General features: G+C 40.5%; 1 protein-coding gene across 4 annotated transcripts in view; it reads right to left on the reverse strand.

Annotated features, from left to right (window-relative positions):
- Positions 1–25,213, reverse strand: part of FNDC3B (fibronectin type III domain containing 3B) — a 414,553-nt gene that overhangs the window by 252,520 nt on the left and 136,820 nt on the right. For all 4 annotated transcript variants that reach the window (XM_069560055.1, XM_069560042.1, XM_069560049.1 and 1 more), the window contains one exon: positions 2,090–2,165. In XM_069560055.1, coding sequence (XP_069416156.1) covers positions 2,090–2,165 — 76 coding nt within the window. The remainder of the gene's footprint in view (positions 1–2,089; positions 2,166–25,213) is intronic.

Consider the following 25,213-nt stretch of genomic DNA (forward strand, 5'->3'; position numbering starts at 1 on the left):
AAAAGAAGTGAGGAAGAGGCTAACTAGATGAATACACACACACACCCACACACACACCCTCTTCAGACACCAAAAGTAAAAGCAGGTGGCATGAAAAAGTGGATTTTATACAAGTTGATCCACTCAGCAATTTGCTTCTTATAGATTCTATCACACATACTCAGTTGCAGACGGACACAGTCTTCCAGCCAGTACAGAGTTCCAACCTTACTATGACCAGAAACTCAACTATTCTCTTACTGAACTGGAAACATCAGCTCCATTCTATGTAGGTAAAATAACTTTTCCTCTCCTTTTTTCTAGTGTGTTCTTTTTTAAAGATACAGAGTGAATTTTGAGGTTTTATTTGTTGATAATATGTTACAGTAATACAAGTAGGTGGAAGATTCTGTATCTTATACTACTTTAAAATATTTTCTCTCTTCTTTTGTCTGAAGTTCCTTCGTATGGTTTGGTTTTTAAATGGTTTAGAACACCAATGATCAATTTCAGGGACACAACGATCAGCGAAATGCCATCAGAAAAAATACCGTTCATGAATGTCTAAATCATTTCAAATTAATTGCAACTGAAATGAGTTTTAATTTTTTCCCTAAATTTTTGTTCTTATAGTTAAAAAAAACAAGTAGTGGAGCTACACAGCAGCATACTCTATTATGCGGGATAGAAAAAAATGAAGTTTTTCCATGTAGTTCACTATGGAAAACTAAAACTAAAGGGCATTTCCGTTCATTCTCTTTATATATTGTTGAGCAAGCCCAGGTATTGAAAATAAGACCTTTGGGCAGATTTGTCTAACCAACAACCTAGTATTGAGCTCAATTACAGGCCAATTTACCATTTGTCCCATAATCCCAATAACTCCCAAAAAGCTCTCACCAGAGTGCCCTTCAACATAGCAGTATTTACAGACTAACTCCAGATCTGGGTTGATCTTCCTACAGTAGAACCTCATAAGGATCAGAGTACCTATGTCTCTCTCTCTTTCCAAAGTGAATGACAGAGAAGAGGCACCAGTATTACACAAACTAGAAATTAACTGAAATGGCCTAGGAGCAGTCCTTAAAGAACTACATTCAAGGAGCCTCGCTATACCAGTATACCTGGAGTTTATTCAGATAAGATTCTGGAGAGCTGATGCAGTAATGGAATAGGACTTTTGGAGATCTTAGGAGGGGGTATCCTGCGCACAAGAGAGACCTGAACTACTAAGGGCAGAGGGTCACTGCGGGTGGGCAGCCTTGTAAAAGGGCCCCCAGTGATGCCTGCCTGCTAGTATTCACATTCTGTGTAATCACCGTGCTCGAGTGGGTTAGGCGGAGTGCTCCCTCTTGCCCTGTAGTTGTTGCTCCGATGAGGCCAGCGGTCATAATGTAAGCACCTCCATGGAGAGGCCACTTAGCAAGGAACAGACGGAAGCTGCCTACCACTAGCCCACAAAAAACCCTAAACCCTGCCAACAATCACTTAGGCGAGCCAGGAAACAGACTGACACTCAGACATGCCTCGTGGTGACTGCAGCACTAGCCCATGGATCTTAGTGTTTCCATAGGCCCAAAGCCACAGGACACAGCTAAGCTGTACCTAAACTCCTGACCCACAGAAACTGCAGACAACCAATGCTCTATAGAGCTACCAAATCTGAGTAACCTGTTACTCAGTAATAAATAACTAAGAGATATTTAATATAGATTTTTACCTCTAAAAGCATCATCTGGGTAGCATCATAGTATGTATTTGAAACTTTCATCTAACTTGAAAAAGTACGTGCTATTCTCTACTGGAATTTTAAGGTCTTTTAAAAATCTCTGGATTTTTCAGGGGACCAAATTCCATAATACATGAAGACAATGCAAGCTTTCCCAAGTTGATTTAATTCACTTAAAAGTCAATTAATATTCAAGACATTTAACTGTCACAGGCCCACTCAGCATTAAGGAGCCCCTAATAAAAGCACACACACACACAAAAAATCCAAGATAAATTTTACTTCTAGAAAATCACATGCAGACTCAGAGATAAACTTTACTTCCATAAAATAATAAAGGAAATTTTTTTTGATTAGAAAGCTAACAAAAAACTTCCTTACCTTGAATGCACTGCAGTGTTCCATCCTCCGCTCTTATTGTGAAAGTCTCACCTGGATTAACTTGAACGAGAATAACCTGCCAAAATAACACATTAATTTCAATTTTTAAATTTTATTTATTTGGCTGTGCTGGATCTTAGTTGTGGCATGCAGGATCTTCAGTTGTGACATGTGGGATCTAGTTCCCTGACCGGGGACAGAATGCAGGTCCCCTGCGTTGGGAACACCAAGTCTGAGCCACTGGACCACCAGGGAAATCCCTAATTTTCAATTTAATACTAGAACATCTGGGGTTTTCTCAACAGTTTCATTATATAAATTTAGGTATTAGACAAGAAATACATAGCACAGAATCTTATATAAACATAAAACTTAGGAGATGTCTTAGATCTGGTTCAAATTTGATGGGGGATAAGTACATGCATTTGTATTTAGCCAAGTGTTTGGGGGGAAAAAAAGTATCTATGTATAGGACGTGGAAATATTAATGAACAGTATAAGGAAGACCTACCAAACACACAAGTCTTTAAATCTATTACCTAAATGTCTGTTTTAGTCATATAACACAGATATTTTGTTATCAGAAGACAACTTCCAAAAGACTAAATCATGCATGCCATGGCAAAATATGTTCTTTCAAGAATCTCAGAATTTTAGTTCTAATCTCATTCAGTTACTTTAGATAACAAAAGGGGGGAAATAATTAATCTATATCTAAATATAAATGAAAGGACATAATCCAAGTTTTAAAAACTGCTGTTAAAAATCATCAGGTGCAAGTCTAACACTATTAAAACAATGACTGTGTATTCCTAGAAAACGGAAGGACGTCAATGTCACACTCACATTCTTGGAGCAAGCCCGGTTCCTGCCTCGACACCACCAAGCACACTGTTTCCTCTGTCTGCAACGCTCTCCCCTGCACTCCTTCTCTACCCTCTGCCCACCTGACTCATTCCTCCACCAGCCACCACCCATTTACCCTTGCCAGATTAAGGACTGGCACCTGACTCTCAGGACGGGACAGGTCTTGCACTACGGGGTCTCAAAAAACAAAATGAAACTCAGCTCCTTCCTAAAATCTATAATTCCAATTAACTGTTGTTGTTGTTGTTGTTGTTGTTGTAGTTCAGTCGCTAGGTCATGTCTGACTCTGCAACACTATGGACTGTGGCACACCAGGCTTCCCTGCCGTTCCCCATCTGCTGGAGTTTGCTCAAACTCAAGTCCACTCAGTCAATGATGCCGCCAACCATCTCATCCTCTGAACCCCTTCTCCTCCCAGCTGCCCTCAATCTTTCCCAGCATCAGGGTCTTTTCCAATGATGTTCGTTGCATCAGGTGACCAAAGAATTAGAGCTTCAGTATCAGTCCTTCCAATGACTATTCAGGATTGACTGGTTTGATCTCCTTGCTGTCCAAGGGACTCTCAAGTCTTTTCCAGCAACACAGTTCAAAAGCATCAATTCTTTGGAACTCAGCCTTCTTTATGGTCCAACTCTCACATCCATACATGAATACTGGAAAAACCATTGCTTTGACTACATGGAACTTTGTTGACAATGTGATGTCTCTGCTTTTTAACACATTGCCTAGGTTTGTCATGGTTGTTCTTCCAAGAAGCAAGCATCTTTTAATTTCATGACCCAGTTACCATCCACAGTGATTTTGGAGCCCAAGAAAATAAAATCTGTCACTGTTTCCACTTTTCCCCCAACTATTTGCCATGAAGTGATGGGACCGGATGCCATGATCTTCGTTTTTTGAATGCTGAGTCTTAAGCCAGCTTTTTCACTCTCCCCTTTTACCTTTGTCAGAAGGTTCTTTAGTTCCTCTTTACTTTCTGCCATTAGGGTGGTAAAGGAATTATTTTTGTCTCTGTCTCTCCTTATAGAGCCTTAATCTAGGCTCTATAAGGGCAAGATTTGACACAGAATAAGTGCTTGAGAAATATTTTTACTGAATGAATGAAAGTTATAAAACTTATGGAAAACCACTGCAGCCGTGACTTTGAGAAATTAAGCTTTCATAATATGCAATGTTAAAGTCAACTTTATTTACTGTGGTGGTGTGGTGGTGGTGGTGGTTCAGTGGCTTGGTCACGTCCGATTCTTTGCAACTCCACAGACTGTAGCCTGCCAGGCTCCTCTGTCCCTGGGGATTCTCCAGGCAAGAATATTGGAGTGGGTTGCCATTTCCTTCTCCAGGGGTTCTTCCTGACCCAGGGATAGAACCCATGTCTTCGCCTTGGAAGGCGGATTCTTTACCACTGAGCCACCTGGGCACCCCATATGGACCATAATTTATGTATTTTTAAAAACTATTTATTAAGATCAAAACCATTTTATCTTTAAAAGCTAAATCTTTAAAGTCTATGTATTTTGCTTATACTAATAATTCCAGGAAACACTGTTGGGATATTAAAACATTTTTAATCTGGAAATCCATTAACTAGAAAAAACAAGACCATTCAAGGAAAAGCAGTACAAGTTTCATCCCTGGCGCTTCTTGTGATCTTGAATTATAATAGTTATTTCAAGGCAATTTATTTTTCCTGTACAGTAACTGTGTCAATAATTTTTCAGTCTTAAGCATTCAAATCCTCACCAATGTAAACACACTGTGCCATTTTAAGAACTCAAAAGGAAATCTTTCCCAATCTCTATGGAGTGATTAAGACATTTTCATTGCTTTCTTGAAACTGAATTTTAAAAGTCATTCCTAACATGAAAATATTTTTGACTTAACTTTATTTCTATGTACACATAGAATATAACTCAACTACAGGGGAATAAAACAGTCCAAAAAAGAAAATTATCCGTGTTTTTTTAAAAATCCTTAAACCAATTCTAACATCACTGTAACAGCAGAAGGCATCTGCTTTGTGTTTAAGCCTCTAGAGATAGGTCTATAAGATATGCCTGTCGAATTATTCAGTCAGGAAAAAAAAAAATCAGTGAACACTAACTATGACCCAGATATTCTTTGACAATCTTAAATGCCTTTTCCACTACACTCATAACTGTCAGACAAAGTGTCCTAAATGCTAGTTCTAAAAGTACAATTCACCAGTATTATGGGAAGTCCCAGGCAACAACAGGATATCTGAATTGGAGTATGCTCCAGGTTCTATCACATTATCTGCTTATCATATTGCATGAGAAGTGTCTGCAGCAGTTTCTCTGCGGTTGCCGACACCGGGCCACATCTCATGGAATGGCTTGGAGGCAGCCAGCCTCCAAAAGCCATTTATGCCTTCCCCTCGCTGTTCCCGGGAGGCCCATTCCTGACCCCCACCCCATCTCTACAGGGAGAAAGAGGATAGGTAAAGGGCTTGCACATATCCTATTAAAATATCTCTCTTCAAATGTTTAGTTACTGTAATTTTCCCTGCTGCTGTGTTTCTATGGCAACCAGATTATAATCTACCAAGTTACCTCAGAAACCAGGCAAATCTCCTGTGTCCCAATATCAATTTTTCTTAGCAAGAGTGAAAGTCATTATTTGAGCAAACCGTATTCATCTTGGCACCGAGATACTTTAAAAGAAAGCATTTTATTATACTGAAGCGGACTGACCACCATGCTGTTTTTGCTGTCAATAAAGCAGATATAAAAATAAACTTTTGACACACACCAGCCCAGTGATCTATCCCTAACCAGAGACATGAATGAGATGGCGGCAGCAGGCCTTGCATCGTGTGGCCCTGAGGAGCGTGAGTCACACCGGCAGGCTCCCTGGCACTTAACCTTTTGTATCAAACAAGTCACTCCGTCTGTCTGTCTCTCTCTCTCTCTCCCTCTCTCAATCTGTCTCTCCCCATCCCCCCCAACCCTCCTTCCTTCCCTCCTCCTTTCTTTCTTTAGCCACAAAGCAGACATTACAGTTACAAGTTCTCTTAAATACAGAATGTGAAACATAACATCATTGTCCAAACCTCATCATTTTTTGCCCACTTAGTAAGCATTTCCTGCTTTTCCAAAATCAGCACTAAAACAAGTCATGCTGTATTCTGTGTCTTGTCAGAGGAGAAGGGGAAAAAAAAGAAGATTTTTTTTTAACCACGGATAGATTTTTCCCCCTGAGATGCTAACGTAGAGCCATGTTAATCAAAGACATATTTCAGGCTACTATTGTTTGTCAGATCTGTTTCAAATCCCTTAGTGCTACAGGAACCAAGCAGCCCCAAATAACCAAAGGCGGTTCATTAAGGTTTACTGAAAAATAAGTGACCATTCTTCCCAAGTCTAAAGAAATAATACAACAAGAGGTAGAATTAACATAACTAAGCAAAAGGCTAAACAGCATCCTGGGAAAGCTTCACCCAACTAGGCAACTGAAGCAGGTACAACATCTTTCTTTAAAGGTATAAACCTAAATAGAACTCTGTTTCTAACTCACCAGAAGAGCAAAAGGAAAGCTACTTTTGCATTTTAAATTTTGGATGGCTGATTAACCAGAAGATAATCTCCTAGAGGCAAATTCCTAATTTTGCCCAAATAAAATACTGCCAGGCACCCAACTAAATCATCCCTGCGACGTATGTGTCCATCACAAAAGCTCCTGCTCTGACCAAAGATGAAATGTCACATTTGCAGTGTTTTCAAGGGTTAAATTCCATACCTAGTCAAGATATAAACAGTGCTAGGGAATCTCGTTTCACTTTCAGAGCTTTTCCCACTTGCCACATTCTGTGAAGCTTGTCTTACTCTTAGCTGTTTCATGTATGCATGAACACTCTTGGGCAGAGCAGTTATGAATATCCAACAGACATCTTAAGAGAGAAAGGAGTATTACAACCTAAAAACTGCAGATGAGTTCCAGCTAAGGACAGATTCTATCCAGGAAGATCTAACAACTTAAAAAGTGACCTCTGACTCCATGAAAGGAATAGTAGCACCTTCCTTCTGAACACACACACACACTTCAGATTCCCAAACTCCAGAAAAATCCTGGCAAGCTTCACCCAGGCTCTTTCGTTCCACCCAAAGCATCCATCATGACACACCGTTGAGACTCTGGTCTCTGTGTCAAGACTGCAGCTGGCCTCCAGCAAAACTGAATAGTGGCATCATTTGATTCTTGAGTTCTGTCTCTCTTACGAAAAGGGAGATGATGAGCTGCAAATGACTGACAGTCACCTTTGTGGTCATAACACACACAAAGAAAATGTCCCAGGATTTACAACATGAGCAGTTTAACTGGAAGGTCCTAGAAGATAATAGGAAAGTACTGACTCACCTGCTCGCATGTCCAACCTGAAGCCTGAATCCAAAGCTGGTAGGAAAAGAACATATAAGACCAGGGAGCATCCAAGGATACTTACACACTAGATCAAGGCAAAAGGACATCCAGACTTTAAAGATGGGGAAACTGAGGCTTAGAGAGGATAAGTAACTTGTCCAAAGTCACAGAACTACAAAATGACAATCAGCACTGGAACCCAGCCCTGCCTGGCCAAAATGCATGCTTTTCTCTTCTACCACATAGCATCTCCTCCTCCTCCACAACAGGTGTGGGTTTCACAGAGTTGGTCCTCTAGAGAGACGCTTCAATAAATGGCTACAAGGAGAGAAGGCATTTAACTGGATCAAAAGAATGTCCCCAATGACAGAGGACAAGTTCTCTTCTAGGAAATCTGTGCTCACTCCCTGAGGCAAAGCCTGTTACCCACAACATGGCAGTCGGGTGGTAAGGAATCCATCCCTTAACTAACAACGAACAGTTGCCTTTAAACTGGGCAAGATTTATTCTCATAAAGTCATTGTCAAGTCCTTGAATTCCCTTAGAAACCTAGGAGAAACCAATAAGCTATATGATTAGCACTATCATTAGGTGCCATTTCTCATGACCTAATAGGCATAAGAAAAATAAAAGATTACTCCTGAAAAAGACTGGGTCTTGAGCTTCTATACTTCTCAAAAGTCACCTGTCATTAACAAAATAGACAGGAACGGATGAACAGGTAACCAAGGAAAGAGAAGTTAGATGAACCAAGAAGAACATTTTAATGCACTGAAATCACACCAGTGTCTGCTGAAAATATATACACTTAACCTTGAACCCTCTGCACAGTGAAAAAAATCTGCATATAACTTTACAGTTGACCCTCCACAACCTCTGATTCAACCAACTGCAGATGGTGTAGTACTGTGATATGTATTTGGGCGGGGGGGGGGGGGGGGTGGGGGTGGAATATGCATAGTATTTTATAATTTAAAATATTTTATAATATTTATAATAATAAATATAAGCGATGTATGTAGTTCAAACCTGTGCTGTTCAAGGGTAAACTGTATATTCAAACGAGTTCAATAACTGCATTTCATGAAGTATCCTTAGAAGAATTAATTAGTCACTAAGCCATGTCCGACTCTTGCGACCCCATGGAATATAGCCCACCAGGGTCCTCTGTCCATGGGATTTCCCAGGCAAGAATACTGGAGTGGGTTGCCATCTCCTTCTCCAATTACTACTCTGCTGCTGCTGCTGCTAAGTCGCCTCAGTCGTGTCCGACTCTGTGCGACCCCATCGACAGCAGCCCTCCGGGCTCCCTCGTCCCTGAGATTCTCCAGGCAAGAACACTGGAGTGGGTTGCCATTTCCTTCTCCAGTGCATGAAAGTGAAAAGTCAAAGTCAAGTCGCTCAGTCGTGTCAGACTCTTAGTGACCCCACAGACTGCAGCCCACCAGGCTCCTCCATCCATGCGATTTTCCAGGCAAGAGTACTGGAGTGGGGTGCCATCTCCTTCTCCGAATTACTACTCTACTTCATTTTAATTCAGCAAATATTGATGAGTGCCCAGAATAGGTGAGGCATTCCATCACACCACAAAATAGAGACTTAGACAACACAAAATTCTCCCTACCTCACAGGATAACAATTGGGAACTTGCATGGGATGGGAGTAAGGAGTGACTTAAATAAAACAAAACATTTACAGATATGTGATAAGGGATATAAAGAAAATAATGGCAGCTTGTAAGAAGTTATACATTTCTACTCCCTTTAAATGTGTTGTGCCCTGAATAAAGAGATTCTATTACCAAAAAAGCTATTTGCTAAGAATAAAAATATAGCACTAACTTAGGTGTGAAAAATGCAGGATGTAATATAGATGGCCCAAACTAGGTTCAAAGCCTCTTTTAAGACAGCCACAAATGCCTGAATCTAAAGTTTCAACTATAGGACTTTTCAGATAAAAGTCAAAAACAAAAAAGACCAAAAATATAAGTGTAGCTTTTCCCCGGCTAAGAGTAACAGTCACCAAATATCCCTGAGCATTTGGGGCAGCATTACATTTATTTAAACAAATCTTTTTCACTTTATTGATTCCTGGTAGCTCAGCTGGTAAAGAATCTGCCTGCAATGCAGGGGACTCCAGTTCGAATCCTGGGTCGGGAAGATCAGCTGGAGAATATATTTTCACAGAATTGTTGGGTACCCAAAAGATAATTCTTCCTGCTTTAACTAAAATAATTATGTTCACTGAGAACAAAATTTGATTCCTGTCATCACCATTTCAGGGTCAATTCTTATTAAAAATATCCACGACATGAGGTAAAACCATTTTCTACCCCTCAATTCCACCCACACACCCCATATCTCCAAGCTGGGCTCTGGCCACATTCGTGGGGAATCAGCAACTTGGACCACTTTTCATCTGATGTGCTTTACACACTAAATCTTGCATGTCATCCTGTGTTTAGAGCCAGCTACCTCATGTCTGGTTTTTGGTTGGCTGACGCAGAGCAACGTGATCCACACTGACATACTAAGTGATGTCACACCCCCTGGCTCAGATGGTAAAGAATCTACCCATAATGTGGGAGACCCAGATTTGATCCCTGGATCCAGTAGATCCCCTGGAGAAGGGGATGGCAACGCAGTCCAGGATTCTTGCCTAGAGAATTTCACAGATGGAGGAGGCTGGCGGGCTACAGTCCATGGGGTTGTATGAGTGACTAACACCCTTCTCTGGTAAACTGTGCACTGAACCTCATAGACAGTTCTACCATGGGAATCTCAAGGCTGCTGAAGAAACATATTTAACTGCCTACATTCGCAGTATTCTACCAACGGCCTTGTCATTTATTGAACACTGTTCTTCCCCCACTAAGACATAATCAAGAAATAATGTGCCCATGAGGAATGTTCTCATTCGTATAACTAACAGAAAATCAGTTCCCAATATTTTGTCTTTAAACAGTCTAGAGTTAACTTTTCTTATTACTATCAATACTATTGCCTTATATCTTGTTCCCACTAACAAAATTAGAAATGAGTACAAATACATAATATTCTATGGTTTTGGAAAGACTCTGAGTTAGAGACCTTAGCCTTTCCCTGCCTCTGCACAGTACATTATCATCACTTATTCAAGCCATGCTTTTAGACTGATTAAATTTATTTAAAGCAATACCTAATGTAATTATTGAAATCCTGATCATTCAACAAATATTTGCTGAGTAGTTACTATGTACTAGGCACTTTATTAAGCACCGATGATTCTAAGATGAGAAAGATAAAAGCTGACCTCTATTTGTATATTAGTACAAAAGTAGAAAACACAATTAGCTGTTTAAAAAAAAAAATGATTATTTGCTATTAAGCGCTCTGGAAACTGAAGAAACCACCAAGACATCAGGAAAAGTTATAGTTGGAAGTAACACTTAAAGGGAAAATGAGAAGATAAGCCAAATAATCACACAGTACAAGCACTGAGCAGTTCACTGCATTTAGAATTACAGTGTGCTAGAGAACGCCAATGCGGCTGTAAAGGCAGGCATAAGCAAGTGACAGAGGGGTAAAAGGTGAGACTGAAGAAGCAGGCCAGGCCCACCTCAGAAAAGTCTTTGTTTGCCCTGCTTGAAAGTCTGGACTTTATCCTGTGAGCAGAATTTTCCAGTAGGAAAGCAATACTGCTAAGTAACTATGATAGCAGTGAGAAACTCAAACATCTCTGAGATGGGAGATACTGGACCCACAGAGATCAGCAAAAATATTAATTAAACATCCAACTGTGACATAATTCAGGGGTTACACAGTTCTAAGTAAGACTTTTCAAAAATAACCAATGGTTTAACCTTTAAATATGACTATCCAGATCACAGGGTTTGCTGCTGAAGAGTTCTGCCCTCCCTGTCAACACCACGGTATCTCTGATTACAGAGGTGAAGTCATGGGCATGGCTCTCCCAGACGTAACTACTTGATTTTTCCTACTTCCTGTCACTCTCTCTAATTCTCTTATCCAACTGTGATTCTGTCACTTCCATATCCACCACTCCTATCACTGATAACTAAGGGGCCTTCACAGCCTGTCCCTCTCATGTCTCCACCTCTTCCTAGACGTTTTCTATCTCTTATTCCTCCCCTTTGGTTTCTTGCTCTAAAAAGCTACTCCCCAAAGCATTCATGAGGCAACCTAGCAGTCCTTTCCTTTATTTCAAGTCAACTCATCAATCCAACAATGTTGTCTGCCTACTATGTTGCCGGCTGATTTGCTGATCAAAAGGAAAGGAGGACTAATAGGGTTTATTATTAATGGGATTATTGGGGAACAAATTTAATTATGAACCAAAAGAGAATCATTACTTATTCTCAAGGGTTCCAAGTTAATCATATCCCCAAAACACCTGTTCTGATTCCTAGAATACCCCATTTCAGACTAGCTAATTCATTTTTCATATCTTTAAGCTCAGCTTTGCCTTTTAGCATATCATATGTACATTTTAAAAGTTTGAAAAAATAATTTAAGGACTCAGAATTGCAGATAAAGTTTTTAAAAAAAGGACACACAACGTAAAACTTAATTATTAAATTGAAGATGAATTTTATTATTTTTAAGACTACAAAAAATAAGGAAGCAATACCACATATTTCTTCTACATGTTTGTCTTCCTGCCACAATATACGTTTAGGTAAAATTAGATGGCGTTCCGGCCAGACTTGTCTTCTAAATAACACTATACTATGTACATTGGAGAAGGAAATGGCAACCCACTGCAGTACTCTTGCCTGGAAAATCCCATGGATGGAGGAACCTGGTAGGCTACAGTCCATGGGGTCTCAAAGAGTCGGACATGACTGAGCTACTTCACTATACTATGTACCTACTGAGTAAAGTCACTTTGTGCTAATCTCATTTTACTTTCAATTCACTTTTTAACTGAGAGTTTAAAAATCAATGAAGATACCAAAGATACACAGTGAGAAGAACAAATCAGACACATGGTAGCTGAGTCCCAGCTGTGCCAGACAGGGCACTTAACACTTCTAACCCTGCATTTCCTCCTCTGAAAAGATAAAACACATATCTTACGTGTGTGCTCTAAAGAAGAAAGCCACCCCCCAGCAGCCCTGGTGGAAGGCCTTATATATAGTATATGCTCAATAAATAATTATTAATATTTATTTCTCTTCAAATTTCTACCAGTGACATGGCCTCTAATGAGAAAGTCTGAAGAAAAAAAGTTTGCCGCAGCTGCCACATTTCATGTTCTCAATAAAATCTAAAATCAGCCAATTCTCACCTCTGACCAGATTTTCTGTTTGAGAAACATTCTGGCTTTCCTTAAAGGATCACCTCGCAGCTCATTCACATTTCAGTGTCTGTTCAGCTTCCGCAGATCCCAGCAACAATAGTGACTTTGGAATCCTTTCACAGTAGTTCTGAAATCTAAGCCTTTTATATCCACAAAATGCTGTGAATTACTTGGAACTGCTTCTAATTAAGATTATCACAAGGAAAGTCAGCAATAAAACGTAACAAAGTAACACCACAGTATGTGTCGATTGCCTATTCCAGGAGAGGACCCTTTTCTGGGTCCTCTCAAAGCACCAAGGAAGAATTAAACCTGGCCAGCTTCTCTAAGAAGCATCAAGCGTCCGCCTTTTTAAACACTTAAGCAACTAGTTTGAAAGGTTATCCACCATTCAATCCAGGAAAACAGAATTATACAGCAGGATACTTAAAACCATTAAAAAGTTTAAAGACACCATCCAGAGTGAAGATTTCAAGGCAAACAGACTTGAGAATGCTCTTCAAAAATGTACTGCTTTAAGATTTTCCCCTCTAGACTGTAGTGCCAGAGAATCGTAAGCAACTGTTGGAAAGCCTGATGCACTTACACTCAGTCTTGGAAGAACGATATCCCTGAGTGCATCACATACCGACTTGCACAAATGAACAGATTATTCCGACTCTTCCCTCACTCTGCACCCAGTCCAAATTCAGGACTGACACTAGGCTATGCAGACAGCAAAGGAAAAATGTGACAACGATTTTCCAGCCAGCCCCTCCCTCCTCCTCGCAAGCCCTCAGCACACACAAGCGCGCAGCAGATTCTATGCACGTCTCTAACTCAGGCCAGTTTATGTACCATGACATCAGCGCAGTATAATGAGCCAAGTTTAAACTCCATCTGGGACAAATAACGTCCAGGCACACTATGACTTCTTTTGTTTATATACACTGACTAAATATGTCTTGGTGGTAAATGAACTTAAGATTTATTTCCCAAGGCCTCCAAACAATATTCTACACCCCTGAAGCACCTCCCTGCCTCCAGTGCTCTTTCCAAGGCTATGCGTAAGTGATTTTTAACAGAACACATGATTTTGAAACATATAATTAACATCTTGAGGAGAGTCAAAGTCCAAGCAGCCCTTCATCAATCTGAAACAAAGAAGATGAGGAACTCACTAGCAAAGGGGTGTGGTCTCACAGCACAAATGCTACGTGACACCTAATTTTGTATTCCCCGTGAGAACAAGAATGAGCAGAGGTGAGACATTTCAGAAATGCTCATAGAGTGATTTCTTTTTGAAGGATAAACTTAAATGATTTGTTTTTCAATTCTGGCATTACTTAAGAGAAATAATTATAAATTCAGAAATGAAAGAAAAAATAATCTAATAGTTTCAAGTCTTATAATAAGTTTTTAGATTTCTTAAGGCACAAAAACTGTGCCTCAGGGGTGATGTAATTTTTGAATGGAAAAGAAAGGCAGGGTTTGGAAGGAAAAGAAGGCAGACAAAAGTCCTTTCCTTGTGCCCAGGCTTGGCAAGCCCCTGCCTCTTCTCTCTGGTTACCACCATCTCTCAGCAGGTGCTGATCCCAGAGGAAACTGCTCCCCTATGGCTAACCTCAGGGAAAGAACCACTCCCTAGGGAAAGAAAGGGAGCTACTCTGACAACCTGGGCCTGAAATGACTTCAACCTCACTTCTTCCTCCAAACTCAGTTGGTGCCTCCAGGCTTCAGACACAGTCACCCCAGCTTGGTTTGCAACTCTGAGAAGCTCCACAACCAGATTCACTGCCACCTTTCAGGGGTAATGTGAAGGAAATTTAAGGTAATAGCAGGAATACTCTTCTTCGCAAGCCTTACAACTTACTATTATACAAAACCCAGTCCCACATCTCTCCTGACTGTTTACCTGAACAAAACAACAGCGATATGCCTAGTCCAAGCAATACCACCATTCCTGGATGGTAGGACACAGGGGACTCAAATCCCAGTCCTGTGATTTGCCAGGTGCAAAGTACATAACCTTTCTCATCTGTGGTTCTGTCTAAAAATGATCACCACCTTACAAGGTGTATATTCACTGGAAGAAATAATATATAAAAGTGCTTAGCACATCATAAGCCTCAAATAGTTACTATTCATTCCCTCTACCACAGAGAACAAAAAAATGAAAATATCAAATGGAATTCTCTTGGGGAGTTCTCTGGCAGTCCAGTGGTTGGGATTCAGCAATTTCACTGCCATGGCTTGGGTTCAACCAGGCCAAAAAACTAAGATCCCCAAGCCATACAGCACAGCAACCCCACCACCGAAAAAGTCAGTCAGTCTTTCCAATAATTTAACAAATAACCATGCAACTAAAAATTGAGTATAAAGTTGAGACAAAAAACCTTCTGGTGATCAGCAAGTTTAAAAAGTAACATTTAATTTTGAAGTAAATACCAAAAACTTGTAGTCAGACCCTTGGCATTCTTTCAATGCCAAATATATCTTTAATATATCTTTTACATTGTTAAGACACTTCTCTGGAATGTTACAAAACACGTTAGCCCACATTTCCCCCATGTTCTTAAAATAATGGTTGAAAAATGAGCCACTGCCTCCCTGCAAAGCAAAAGCCTACACTGAGTATGGGGCTTCTCTTCAAGTCTCCCTAATGGAGGCTCCTCAAAGTCCCAAGGCAGCTTGAAGCAGCATGGTGTAGATGGGCAGGTGATAAAAAGTGCCCAACCCTGAGTAAACCACTTAAAAAATAAGAAAACAGAAAGTCTGAGAAGTAAACACCTATAGATGTGAATACCCATCTATTAAAGTGTGATGTCATCCATTACTCAATTCCACTCTCAGTTGATTCCCTGGTCTTTAAAACAGATATTATTCACAGAGTATATATTAAGCCTAAGGTCTAATTTCTCAATGCAAACATTTTATGAAAAAATATGGATGCCATTCCTTTGTAATTCATATCCTATTCACATTTTACACTACACTTATTTTCTATCATGACTAAAGTTACAAATAAATGATTAAGAAACAGGCATTCTATAAGGATGCTTTTTATACAGCCCTTTTGCCAAGGTGATGAGAATTAAGATGGATTTTAAATAGATGTACTCTGTCAATGCAAAACAAGTCAGAAAAGATAAATGAGCTGGATGACTCTGGCTAACTTAGCTACTAGACAACATCACTAGCAAAAGCATGCGTGTCACAGTTTTCCCCATGAACTAGAATGACAACTCGATATTCCAATATACGTGAAAACCAAAGAAACTTCTATCCAAGAACATTCTTCAGTGCGAATTTTTCTATCTACTTAGAAAATATAAGAACATTTTAACAACTCCTAAAAATTAGAAGTCGTGAAACACAACTGGATAACAAGTCCATTTCTCTACATCTAAGGTTTAGCTCAGAAGGATTGATTTCCACTTTTTTAGAAACACAGCTGGCCCTTGAAAAATGCAGAGCTTAGGGGCACCAACCCTCCACAAAGTCAAAAATCCGTCTGAAACTTATAGTCAGACCTCTGCATTCACAGATCCTAGGTATCCTCAGTTGTACATCTGCAGACTTAACCAATGGTGGATGGTATATTCTATAATACTTACTACTGAAAAACATAAGTAAGTGTGTAAGTGGATCTCTGAAGTTCAAGTCTGTTATTCAAGGGTCAACCTGACTCCCCAAAACGAAACCAAATAGCTCCTACTTTCTGCTCTCTCCGCTTAACTAGTTCCCTTGTTACTTGCAAAGCAGAAACCCTTGGCAAAGTCATTTTCTAAATGTAGATGTCCAAATGCACACCTCCTATACTGCAAGGGGCAAGGAATGGGCAAAAAAGAATGGCTCCAGGTCAAAGCATTCTAGTTAATGGTTGTGCTAAGCACACACTGCACATAAAGCAGATATCCTCTCAGCAGTGCTCTATCTGATGGTCGCCTACTAAAAAAGGCCCAGGGCTGAGAGGCAATACCAGTGTAGGCATGAACACTAGAGTGGCGCTGAACTGTCTTCTCTGGAGGCCCACCATAGTTCAGCTTCAATTCACTATAACAGCAGAGCTGGCTGGGAGATTACTAAGGGGGGTACCTACTTCTGGTCAATTCCAATTTAAATGTAATCTAAGACAGCGAAGCCCCCAAATTACCTAGATACAATACCAGGATGCTTCAGCAATGGGTTCCTTGGGAGGCTGTTTACTTTTTGCACCTGCATTTGGAATCTAGATATTACTGTTGCTAACGTATGCAGCTTGCTCACTACTGTCCTGTTTGGAAATGTAATGTAGATAATTGCTATACAGTCATATTTTTAAGCCAATCATTTGGACCAAAAAAGATGAGTCTGCCAACATAAAAACAATTATGTGCAAACATATGTCTTCACACATTCTGGAAGAGAACAGTCCCATTTTTTTTCCCTCTGTGTCTGTGTATACATATATATATATAATTTTTACCATACTTTAAGATATATCAGTGGTTATCATATCACATCCAACATGACAAATATGCATTTAAAAAAAAAACAGAAATTTGAGGTTGGACGTCTATCAAATGTACTTTTATTCAAAGAGAAAGTCAATATAGACATGATTTAAATTAAAATGCCTCATCTAGGTAACACCAGGGAAACTTTACGTTCAAAAAATTCTATTTTAATAAGTACCTAAGGAAAACGCAATTCTTGGAGAAACTGTAAAAAATATTGTAAACACAAGTATTTGCATGTTTATCCCTTTGAATGCTGATACCTGAATCTGTGTTTAATGCTCCTTAACCAGTTTGTAAACAGTAAAAGCAAGGCACCTGGTCATTTCTTCTGCCCTTCCTATGCTTTGATGAGTGTTCAGTATGGCACTGATTGGGGACTTGAATACTGTTCACTGAGAAGCAGAGGCCAAATAAAACAACACATGGGTCCAAAGTTGTAAAACATACAACTGAAATCCTTCTACATAGCTACATGAGCCAGAGTCCATACTACTTCATTTTACAAGTTATATATGGAAAGGAGAAAATTAAGAGACTTAAAATCACTTCATCAGTATGATACAATAAGTGTGCCCGAAAAATCTTAAATAGTTTTGCTTTTTAAACCCAGTATGTGTGAGCACAAGAAACAATTAAAAGCTAAAAAAAAAAGGTAAACAATCCCCAGGTTGCAAGTTCAGCTAACCACAGAGCCCAGGCGAGTTTGGGAATTGAGTGAAATGGACAAAGGGGGCCTGAGGACGGTTCTCCCCATCCAGAGTGGGTGGCTGCTACTTTGGGTCCATCAACTTTTGCCAAGTAGGATGACCAGCCCAGTTACCAGATCTTCTGGGATTTTTAAAAAACCTAAAGATCCAGAATTTTGTGTAGATTTTCCCATTTTTAAAGCTTGGCACCTAATTATTCATTTGTTAATTATAAAGCTTTTTTCCTTTTTTAATGCCTGTATGGAAAATGTAATCGGTATCCAGTTTTTAAGCCCTGGTTTAGATGAATTAAATTTGTTCATTTTGTTCATCCTCCATCCACTCTGAAGGACTTACTGAATACTACCTCACTGAACGCTACCTCAGACGCCAGGTACAGCATGACCAAGAGACAACCCCTGCTGCCCTTGAGTTTAGAGTGCAACCAGACGGTCAAACACTGCAATAAGTTGAGAACAATCATAATGTTAAAACCACCATAAAATTTTAAATTGCTGTTATTTTGCAGTGCAACCTTGCCACGCCAGTGTTTTTCCTTAATCCTCTCCTTTTTGAAGGCAGCTCTGTTTCTACCATTTGAAGGATACTGACTGTATCTTGTATCTTATTATTATTGCCTTTGGCTAATTAAATTCTGAAGTGTCTCTCAACCCAGACAGCTCAGAGCTGTCATAATTATATATCATATGTCATAATTATTGTGAGTGCCACATATAACACCCTCCTCTGCATGGCATCAACATTTTCCTTTATGAGACAGAGATTATACATAGGCTTTGCCTTTTTGGAAGGCTTTGTAGTTAATGGAATCGGCAAACCTAAGGCAGAGGGGATTGTAAAATCAGACCACAGACCTGGAAAACTCAGACTTCTTTTTTCTTTTACACAGTTCAGAGGAAGCCTTCAGAAATGTGAGCAGCTGCCTGCACTGCTAGAAAGCATTTGGTTAAGGGTGCTCACGGTCCTCCCCTCCACAGAGTTGGAAATTGTGAGGGACAGAATCAAGAAGCCAGGAGTGGATGACCAGACTGGATGCACAGAGGACACATAGATTCTCTAGAAAGAATACTGAAGAGCAAAGTTTCCAGAAGAGAGATTCTAGAATGCATAGATACAGTTTGCTGGGGGCATCACTAATATTAGTTCTCCCCTGATTGTGCTATCCCTGCAGAGCATTCACATTTCACACCACAGAAACTGATTACATGAGATGCAAAGCCTGAATAACTTCCAGCGTGATACCTCAGTTCAGCCTCAGCCTCCCCACAGACACTTCTCCTTGCCTGGTGTGTTTTCCTGCTCGCCTCTCCCCTTCCCCACCCCTCCCTGGATGCTCCCAAGACACTGATGCATTCTGCAACCCAAGCACTTCTTCCCTGGTCTACACATGTGTAAATACAGCCTTTTTCCTTTTTCTTTTGTAAACCACATTCTGCTCCCCAACTAGACTGTTTATTCCTTTAGGGCAGAAACAGTGTCTTATTCAGCTTTGTGTCACCAACACCTAATACGGTCCTGCAGAGAAGACGTACAATAGATGCTTATGCAGATGAACAAGTCTGTTATTCAGTCACTCCTTAATTCAGTCATAAATCTTACCCTCTCACTCCTCCTTTCCACCCCAAATCTCAAAGAAAAGAGGCTGACAATCTTGGCACGAGAGGCCTTGTAACTGTGAGCAGTAGAGAGAACGTAAATGGCAGTTTGCAATAATAATTTTCTTTAAACTCTTGCGCAAGTTACAGATTCCTATAGGCGGTGATGCTGAAGAGTCTGATCCAAAACCGCACTTCCCCACGTTGGGTTTCCCAAGCCCAACATTTGAGCAGCCTAACTTTTCCTACCTGCCAGCTCAAGCCCCTGCCTCTAAATAGGGAGTATCATAAAATGAGACGTTGTCTAATATTATTCAGCAATTATATTTTAATTGCAGTCCCATTCTCATTTGAATATCCTTTTCCTGGGCAAGGCTCCCAAGAGCCATTCATTCATTTTTCTACACCATACTGATGCTGATCCTCTTTCTGCGTCCCCCTGACACGGTGGCGTCCGCATGTTTAAGAGGAAACCTGTGTGGTGAGAGGATCTGAACTACTGATTGCAAGAAGGGAGCTGTCAGGGGAAACGTTATTAAGAAGATATCAACCGGAACAGAAAAGGTCACTGGACTAGTAGGAGAAGTACATTTGATGTAGAAGACATGCTGTTGATGCGCACCATCTGAACATGGAACACTTTAACATATTTAACGTGCTGTCTGGAAATATGTACTCAAAAGAATGAGCAGGGAAAACTCCGGCTGCATATGCTGTCTGGGGGAAACAAAGGCTTTCGAAAAGAAGAAACCGAAGGGGGAAAAAAACCTCACTCCCAATGAAATGACATGCTAAATGCTGATCGACCGAAACAGGCAAAAGTCAAGACAACTGGACATGACTGAGGTAACTGTAACCTCCTGTCTTCCAAGGAATGCTTATTAACAGGATATCCCAGAAAAAGTTTTCTGTTTACATTTAAGGAGATCTGCTATCTGAAAAAGAGGCATGAAGAAAGCTCATTAGATGTTAATATTCTGGAAGCTTAAAAGAAAAAAAAAAAGCAAAACATAAGAAATAAAAATGACAAAACATGCTTCAGGTGCTCTCTGTGTGCTGAATTCTTAGTTAGGACAAGGAGACATCTAACTCTATCCCCACCCCACTGACCTAATGATACGCACATGAGAAGGGTCACTAAGAATATACATAAAGTGCATGCCACCACCATGTAGGTCTGCCAGCGTCACCGATTAAACAAGCAGATCAGTCAATGCTACGTGGACACTCTGTTCTTAACCTAACGGCTTCTTTATTTACCTGACAGCTGCTGTAATTCTTCTTAAGAGATTATTAAAATATTAAACCAACAAAACAAGTTGGAAATCGGGCTGATGTTTATTCTTTCACGCTCAAAACAAGCTGTTACTTCTTAAAATCTCCAAAATGTGCTGAAAGTTCATAGCAAAGATAATTAATACAGTTAGGTTCTAAAATGTAATGTGTGAAATGCAATATTCTGGCTACTGAAAGACATTTCACTGTAATTTATACAGCCACACACAAAAACTCAGGTGGAAACCTAAGCTTTACCACTCAAGAATAATATGTGGTTAGGCATATTAAGGGAAGTAAACTTTATTTAGCTACGCTGATCTATTTAGAGGTAGGAGACATTACAGTGAGACAAGAGGAACCAAACATGAGGAGCGCAGTTTTGGATCAGACTCTTCAGCACCACCGTCTATGAGGAAAACGTAACTTGTACAAACATTTAAAGAAAATTATTACTGCAAACTGCAATCCACGTTCCCTCTACTGCTCACAGTTACAAGGCCTCTCATGTCAAGATAGTCAGCCTCTCTTCTTTGAGATTTGGGGTGGAAAGGAGGAGTGAGAGGGTAAGATTACCGTGAGGGCAAGCAGAAATTAGAATTTTTTTTTTTAAATTCAGAAAACAACAGTTAAAAATAAAGCTGTTTAAAAAATTTTGTTTTTAATTTTAAATAAGCTGCTCAATTTTACTTCTAGGTGTATGTATATGAGAAACAAAAACACACATCCACACAAAAATTTGTGCACATATATTCATAAAAGTATTATCCATAATAACCACAAAAAGTGGAAACAATGCAAATGCCCATCAAATGATGAACACTAGAGTATTCTTAGGCAGTAAAAAAGCTATAAAGGACAGGGATACCTCATTTTAATGCACATTTTTGCTTTATTGAGCTTCACAAATAATTGTCTTTTTACAAATTGAAGGTTTAACATGGCAACTCTGTGTGGAGTAAGTCTATCAGCGCCATTTTTCCAAAAGTATTTGCTTGCTTCAGGTTCTATGTCACATTCTGGTAATTCTTATAATGTTTCAAACTTTTTCATTATTATATTCATTATGGTGATCTGCAATCATGACCTTTGATGTTACTGTATTATAAAAAGATTACAATTCACTGAAGGCTCAGATGGTTAGCATTTTTTAGCAACAAAATATTTTTAAATTAAGGTATGTACTTTTTTTTAGACATGCACAGTTAAAAGTCTACACAGTATAAACAGAATGTTTACATGCACCAAGAAACCAAAAAATTCATGTGACTCACTTTATTGCAATATTGGCTTTATTGCAGTTCTTTGAAACTGAAACTCACACTATCTCCAAGATATGTCTGTAGTGATAAACGCAACAACATGGCCAAGCCTCAAAAACACTATGCTAATGAGAGAGGCCAGACATAAAAGAGCACATATTGTATAATTTCATTTATAGGAAATGTCCAGAGTGGGCAAATTACCTACAGAGACGGAAAGTAGATGAGTGCTTGCCTAGGAACAAGGGAGAGGAGGGAATGGAGAGCGACCGCTACAGAGTTTCCTTCTAGGGTGATAAAAATGTTCTGAGATTAATGGTAGTCATGGTTGCACAATTCAGCGAACATAATCAATTTCATCGACTGTATATATTAAATAAGTGAATTATGGCATGTGGATTATAATTCCCTGGTGGCTCAGATGGTAAAGAATCTGCCTGCAATGCAGGAGACCTGGGTTCTATCCCTGGGTTGGGAAGATCCCCTAAAGAAAGAAACAGCTACCCACTCCAATATTCTTGCCTGGAGAACTCCATGGCCAGAAGAGGCTGGTGGGGTCGCAAAGAACTGGCCATAACTGAGCGACTCACTTCACTTCCCATGGCACATGGATTATATCTCAGCAGAGCTATTGAGTAAGTTCTTTCTATCCACCTTGTATATTTGTTACTGTTATTCTTGCTCATTTCTTCAGTTGATGATATACTTTAAATCTCCATTCATAATTGAGGATGGCTTTTCATTTTAAGAAAAGAATCATCCTTTTCCTGCTACTTATACAAAATGACAAACCTAGGTTTCAACCTTAAGTGACTTTTGATAACGAAAATTAACAGTGTTTCTTAGTTAGAGCCAGAACAGAGCAGAGAATCTTGCCAAGACCTCATCTTAATTAAATCCAGAAACCAACAGGACAGATATGAGGAGGAGGAGGGCTGAGGGGACTGAAGAGCTTTCTCATAACTGTGGTGGTTCTTTTGCATATATAGAAATGTTTAGAATGTCCTCAGCACAGCTGCAAAGTATTAAGAACATTGTAAACACATACATGGTAAGCTTCACTAGATACACTCCTAACAGAAATGCAGAGGGAGAACCCGTGGCCAGCGGGCGGCTCTTTAGGATGGTTTAGTGTGAGAAGTGGCTCCTGCGTTTCTCACCTCGTTGGTCTGACAGGACAGTATCTGCAAAGTCTGTCACTATAGTCAGCCTGGTGCCTCCACATGGTCCTTGTTAAAAAGTATTGGCCTCAAGGGACAACACAGTTAAAGTCTCAGAAAATATTATACAGACTTTTCCCTCTGGTGTGTCCCCTGTGTTCTGATCCTTTCATACAAACCCATCTGAGCATCGTACGGCATATCCAAGCAGCAAACACCAGCAGGCGCCCCAGGCAAGAACTCAGATCTCTGGCAGCATCTGACTCTTGGACCCTCACTTTTGGTCCCTGTTCTCTTTGGTGATCCCCTCGCTCTCCCTCTCCCCCACCTCTCTCTGGTAGCCCTCCATCATTTTTGGTTTTGCTTGCTCCTTGGGCCTTAGCCTTCCCCTTGAGCCTTAGCCCAGGTTCCACACACAGGCCTTAAGGTCTACCACAGTCAACTCTGACACAACTAAATGTTAGGGCCCAAAGGAAACAGTGACGGCTTGAGGGAATGAGGAACACACAGAATGGGGGCTCTGGGGACAGAAAGAGGCAAAAAAGAGGTACACAGGCCACTGTCTCGGCTGAGCCACAGTGACATAGGGGCAACATCAAGGCCATGATAAACCTCGGGCTGCTCCTGCTGAGAGGAATATTTCAAACACATTCTGCCCAATTAACAGTTGCTCCCCATTAAGGGAAATTTAGGGGTAATATCAATCAACAGCTTGGCCCACATAACCTAAATGCCTAAACGTCAATGCTTCTAGCACAATCAGACATATTTGCAAATTAGAAAGACTGAAACATTTCCTTCCAATGAGATTTATTTACAGTAAGTGTACCCTGGTCTGACAAAGCTTGATGTCTGCGACTGTGTATAAAACAGATTAACAAGTTTTCCCATTTCTTGGCTTTATAGAAAGCTTCTTCGGTGAAATCAAAACGTGATCCTATTAACCTATATTATCATGCAGCTTCTCCTTAAGAGCTGAGGTGGATGTGCAGAGCAGAAAGTAGGACACGGCCTTCCAGGAAGGCTAGCCTTTTCAGTCTCTGGCCGTTTCTGGGAGCAAAGGAGTTCACTTCCGAAGGGAGAACTGGAAAATTCTAAGGGTTCTGTATGCTGGCCTATAAACCACAAACCACTACTCTAAACAAGACAAATTACAGAAACAAGGGAGAAATCATCAAAACACAAAAGTGGTGCACAGCTACACAGATGGGTGGTCTCAGGTCTCCCAGGCACATACGCAAAATGGGATCAAGGGCCGCCTGAGAGGCCGGAGTTGTTTTTCAAGTTGAGCCACTTTGAATACCTTGGCCCACCTCCCCCTCCCCCCTTTTTTTTGAGGCAAGTGGGATCTTAGTTCCTCAACCACTGACTGAACCAGCGCCCCTAGCAGTAGAAGCGCTGAGTCTTGACCATGAACGGCCAGGGAAGTCCCAACTAGCCATTTTTTAAATTATTTTAATTAGTGAAAAGAAAAGAAACCATACACCACATGCACCTTGGAACTGTTCATGGCATTCTGAGACTTCCCATGAGTGGCCAGAGCAGAGCAGTGGGAGGACGAGGGAGAGAGGCAAGCACTAGTCACAGGAGGCTGACCAGCTGCAGGACTGCACTCAGATTTTATCTCAGGTGAACAGGACAGCTCTGAGCAGGGCAGGGACACGTACATTTTTACAGTTTTAGCAGATTGATGTGTGGCAAATGTTTTCTGGTAGGGCAAAAGTAAAAGCAGCAAGACCAGTTGAGAAGAACCGTCCTACCCCTGGTGAGCAGTGTTGGCTCAGAGTCTAGGAACAGTCACAGAACTGAAGCAGACATGGCAAATATGGTTTCAGCAACGTTCCTGAGATAAGGCCAACAGGACTTGTTGAGAGACCAGAACACAGAGAGGAGGGGCAGTCAGTGGAGGCTCTGGAAGGGAAGAGCAATGGAGGCAAGGAAGCAGAGGCTCTATTCAGAGAAGTACTGCTGTAAAGGGAGCAGAGAAATAACCGGGGGTGGGGGTGGGTGGGAAATGTGGAGTCAAGGAACGGGCGGTTGTTTTTGTTGGGTGGGCCAGAGGTATAGCTATTTGTGTGTTTAAGATAAAAGATCTAACA

This window comes from Ovis canadensis, chromosome 1, assembly GCF_042477335.2.
Source record: "Ovis canadensis isolate MfBH-ARS-UI-01 breed Bighorn chromosome 1, ARS-UI_OviCan_v2, whole genome shotgun sequence".
In the NCBI taxonomy this organism is placed as follows: domain Eukaryota; kingdom Metazoa; phylum Chordata; class Mammalia; order Artiodactyla; family Bovidae; genus Ovis; species Ovis canadensis.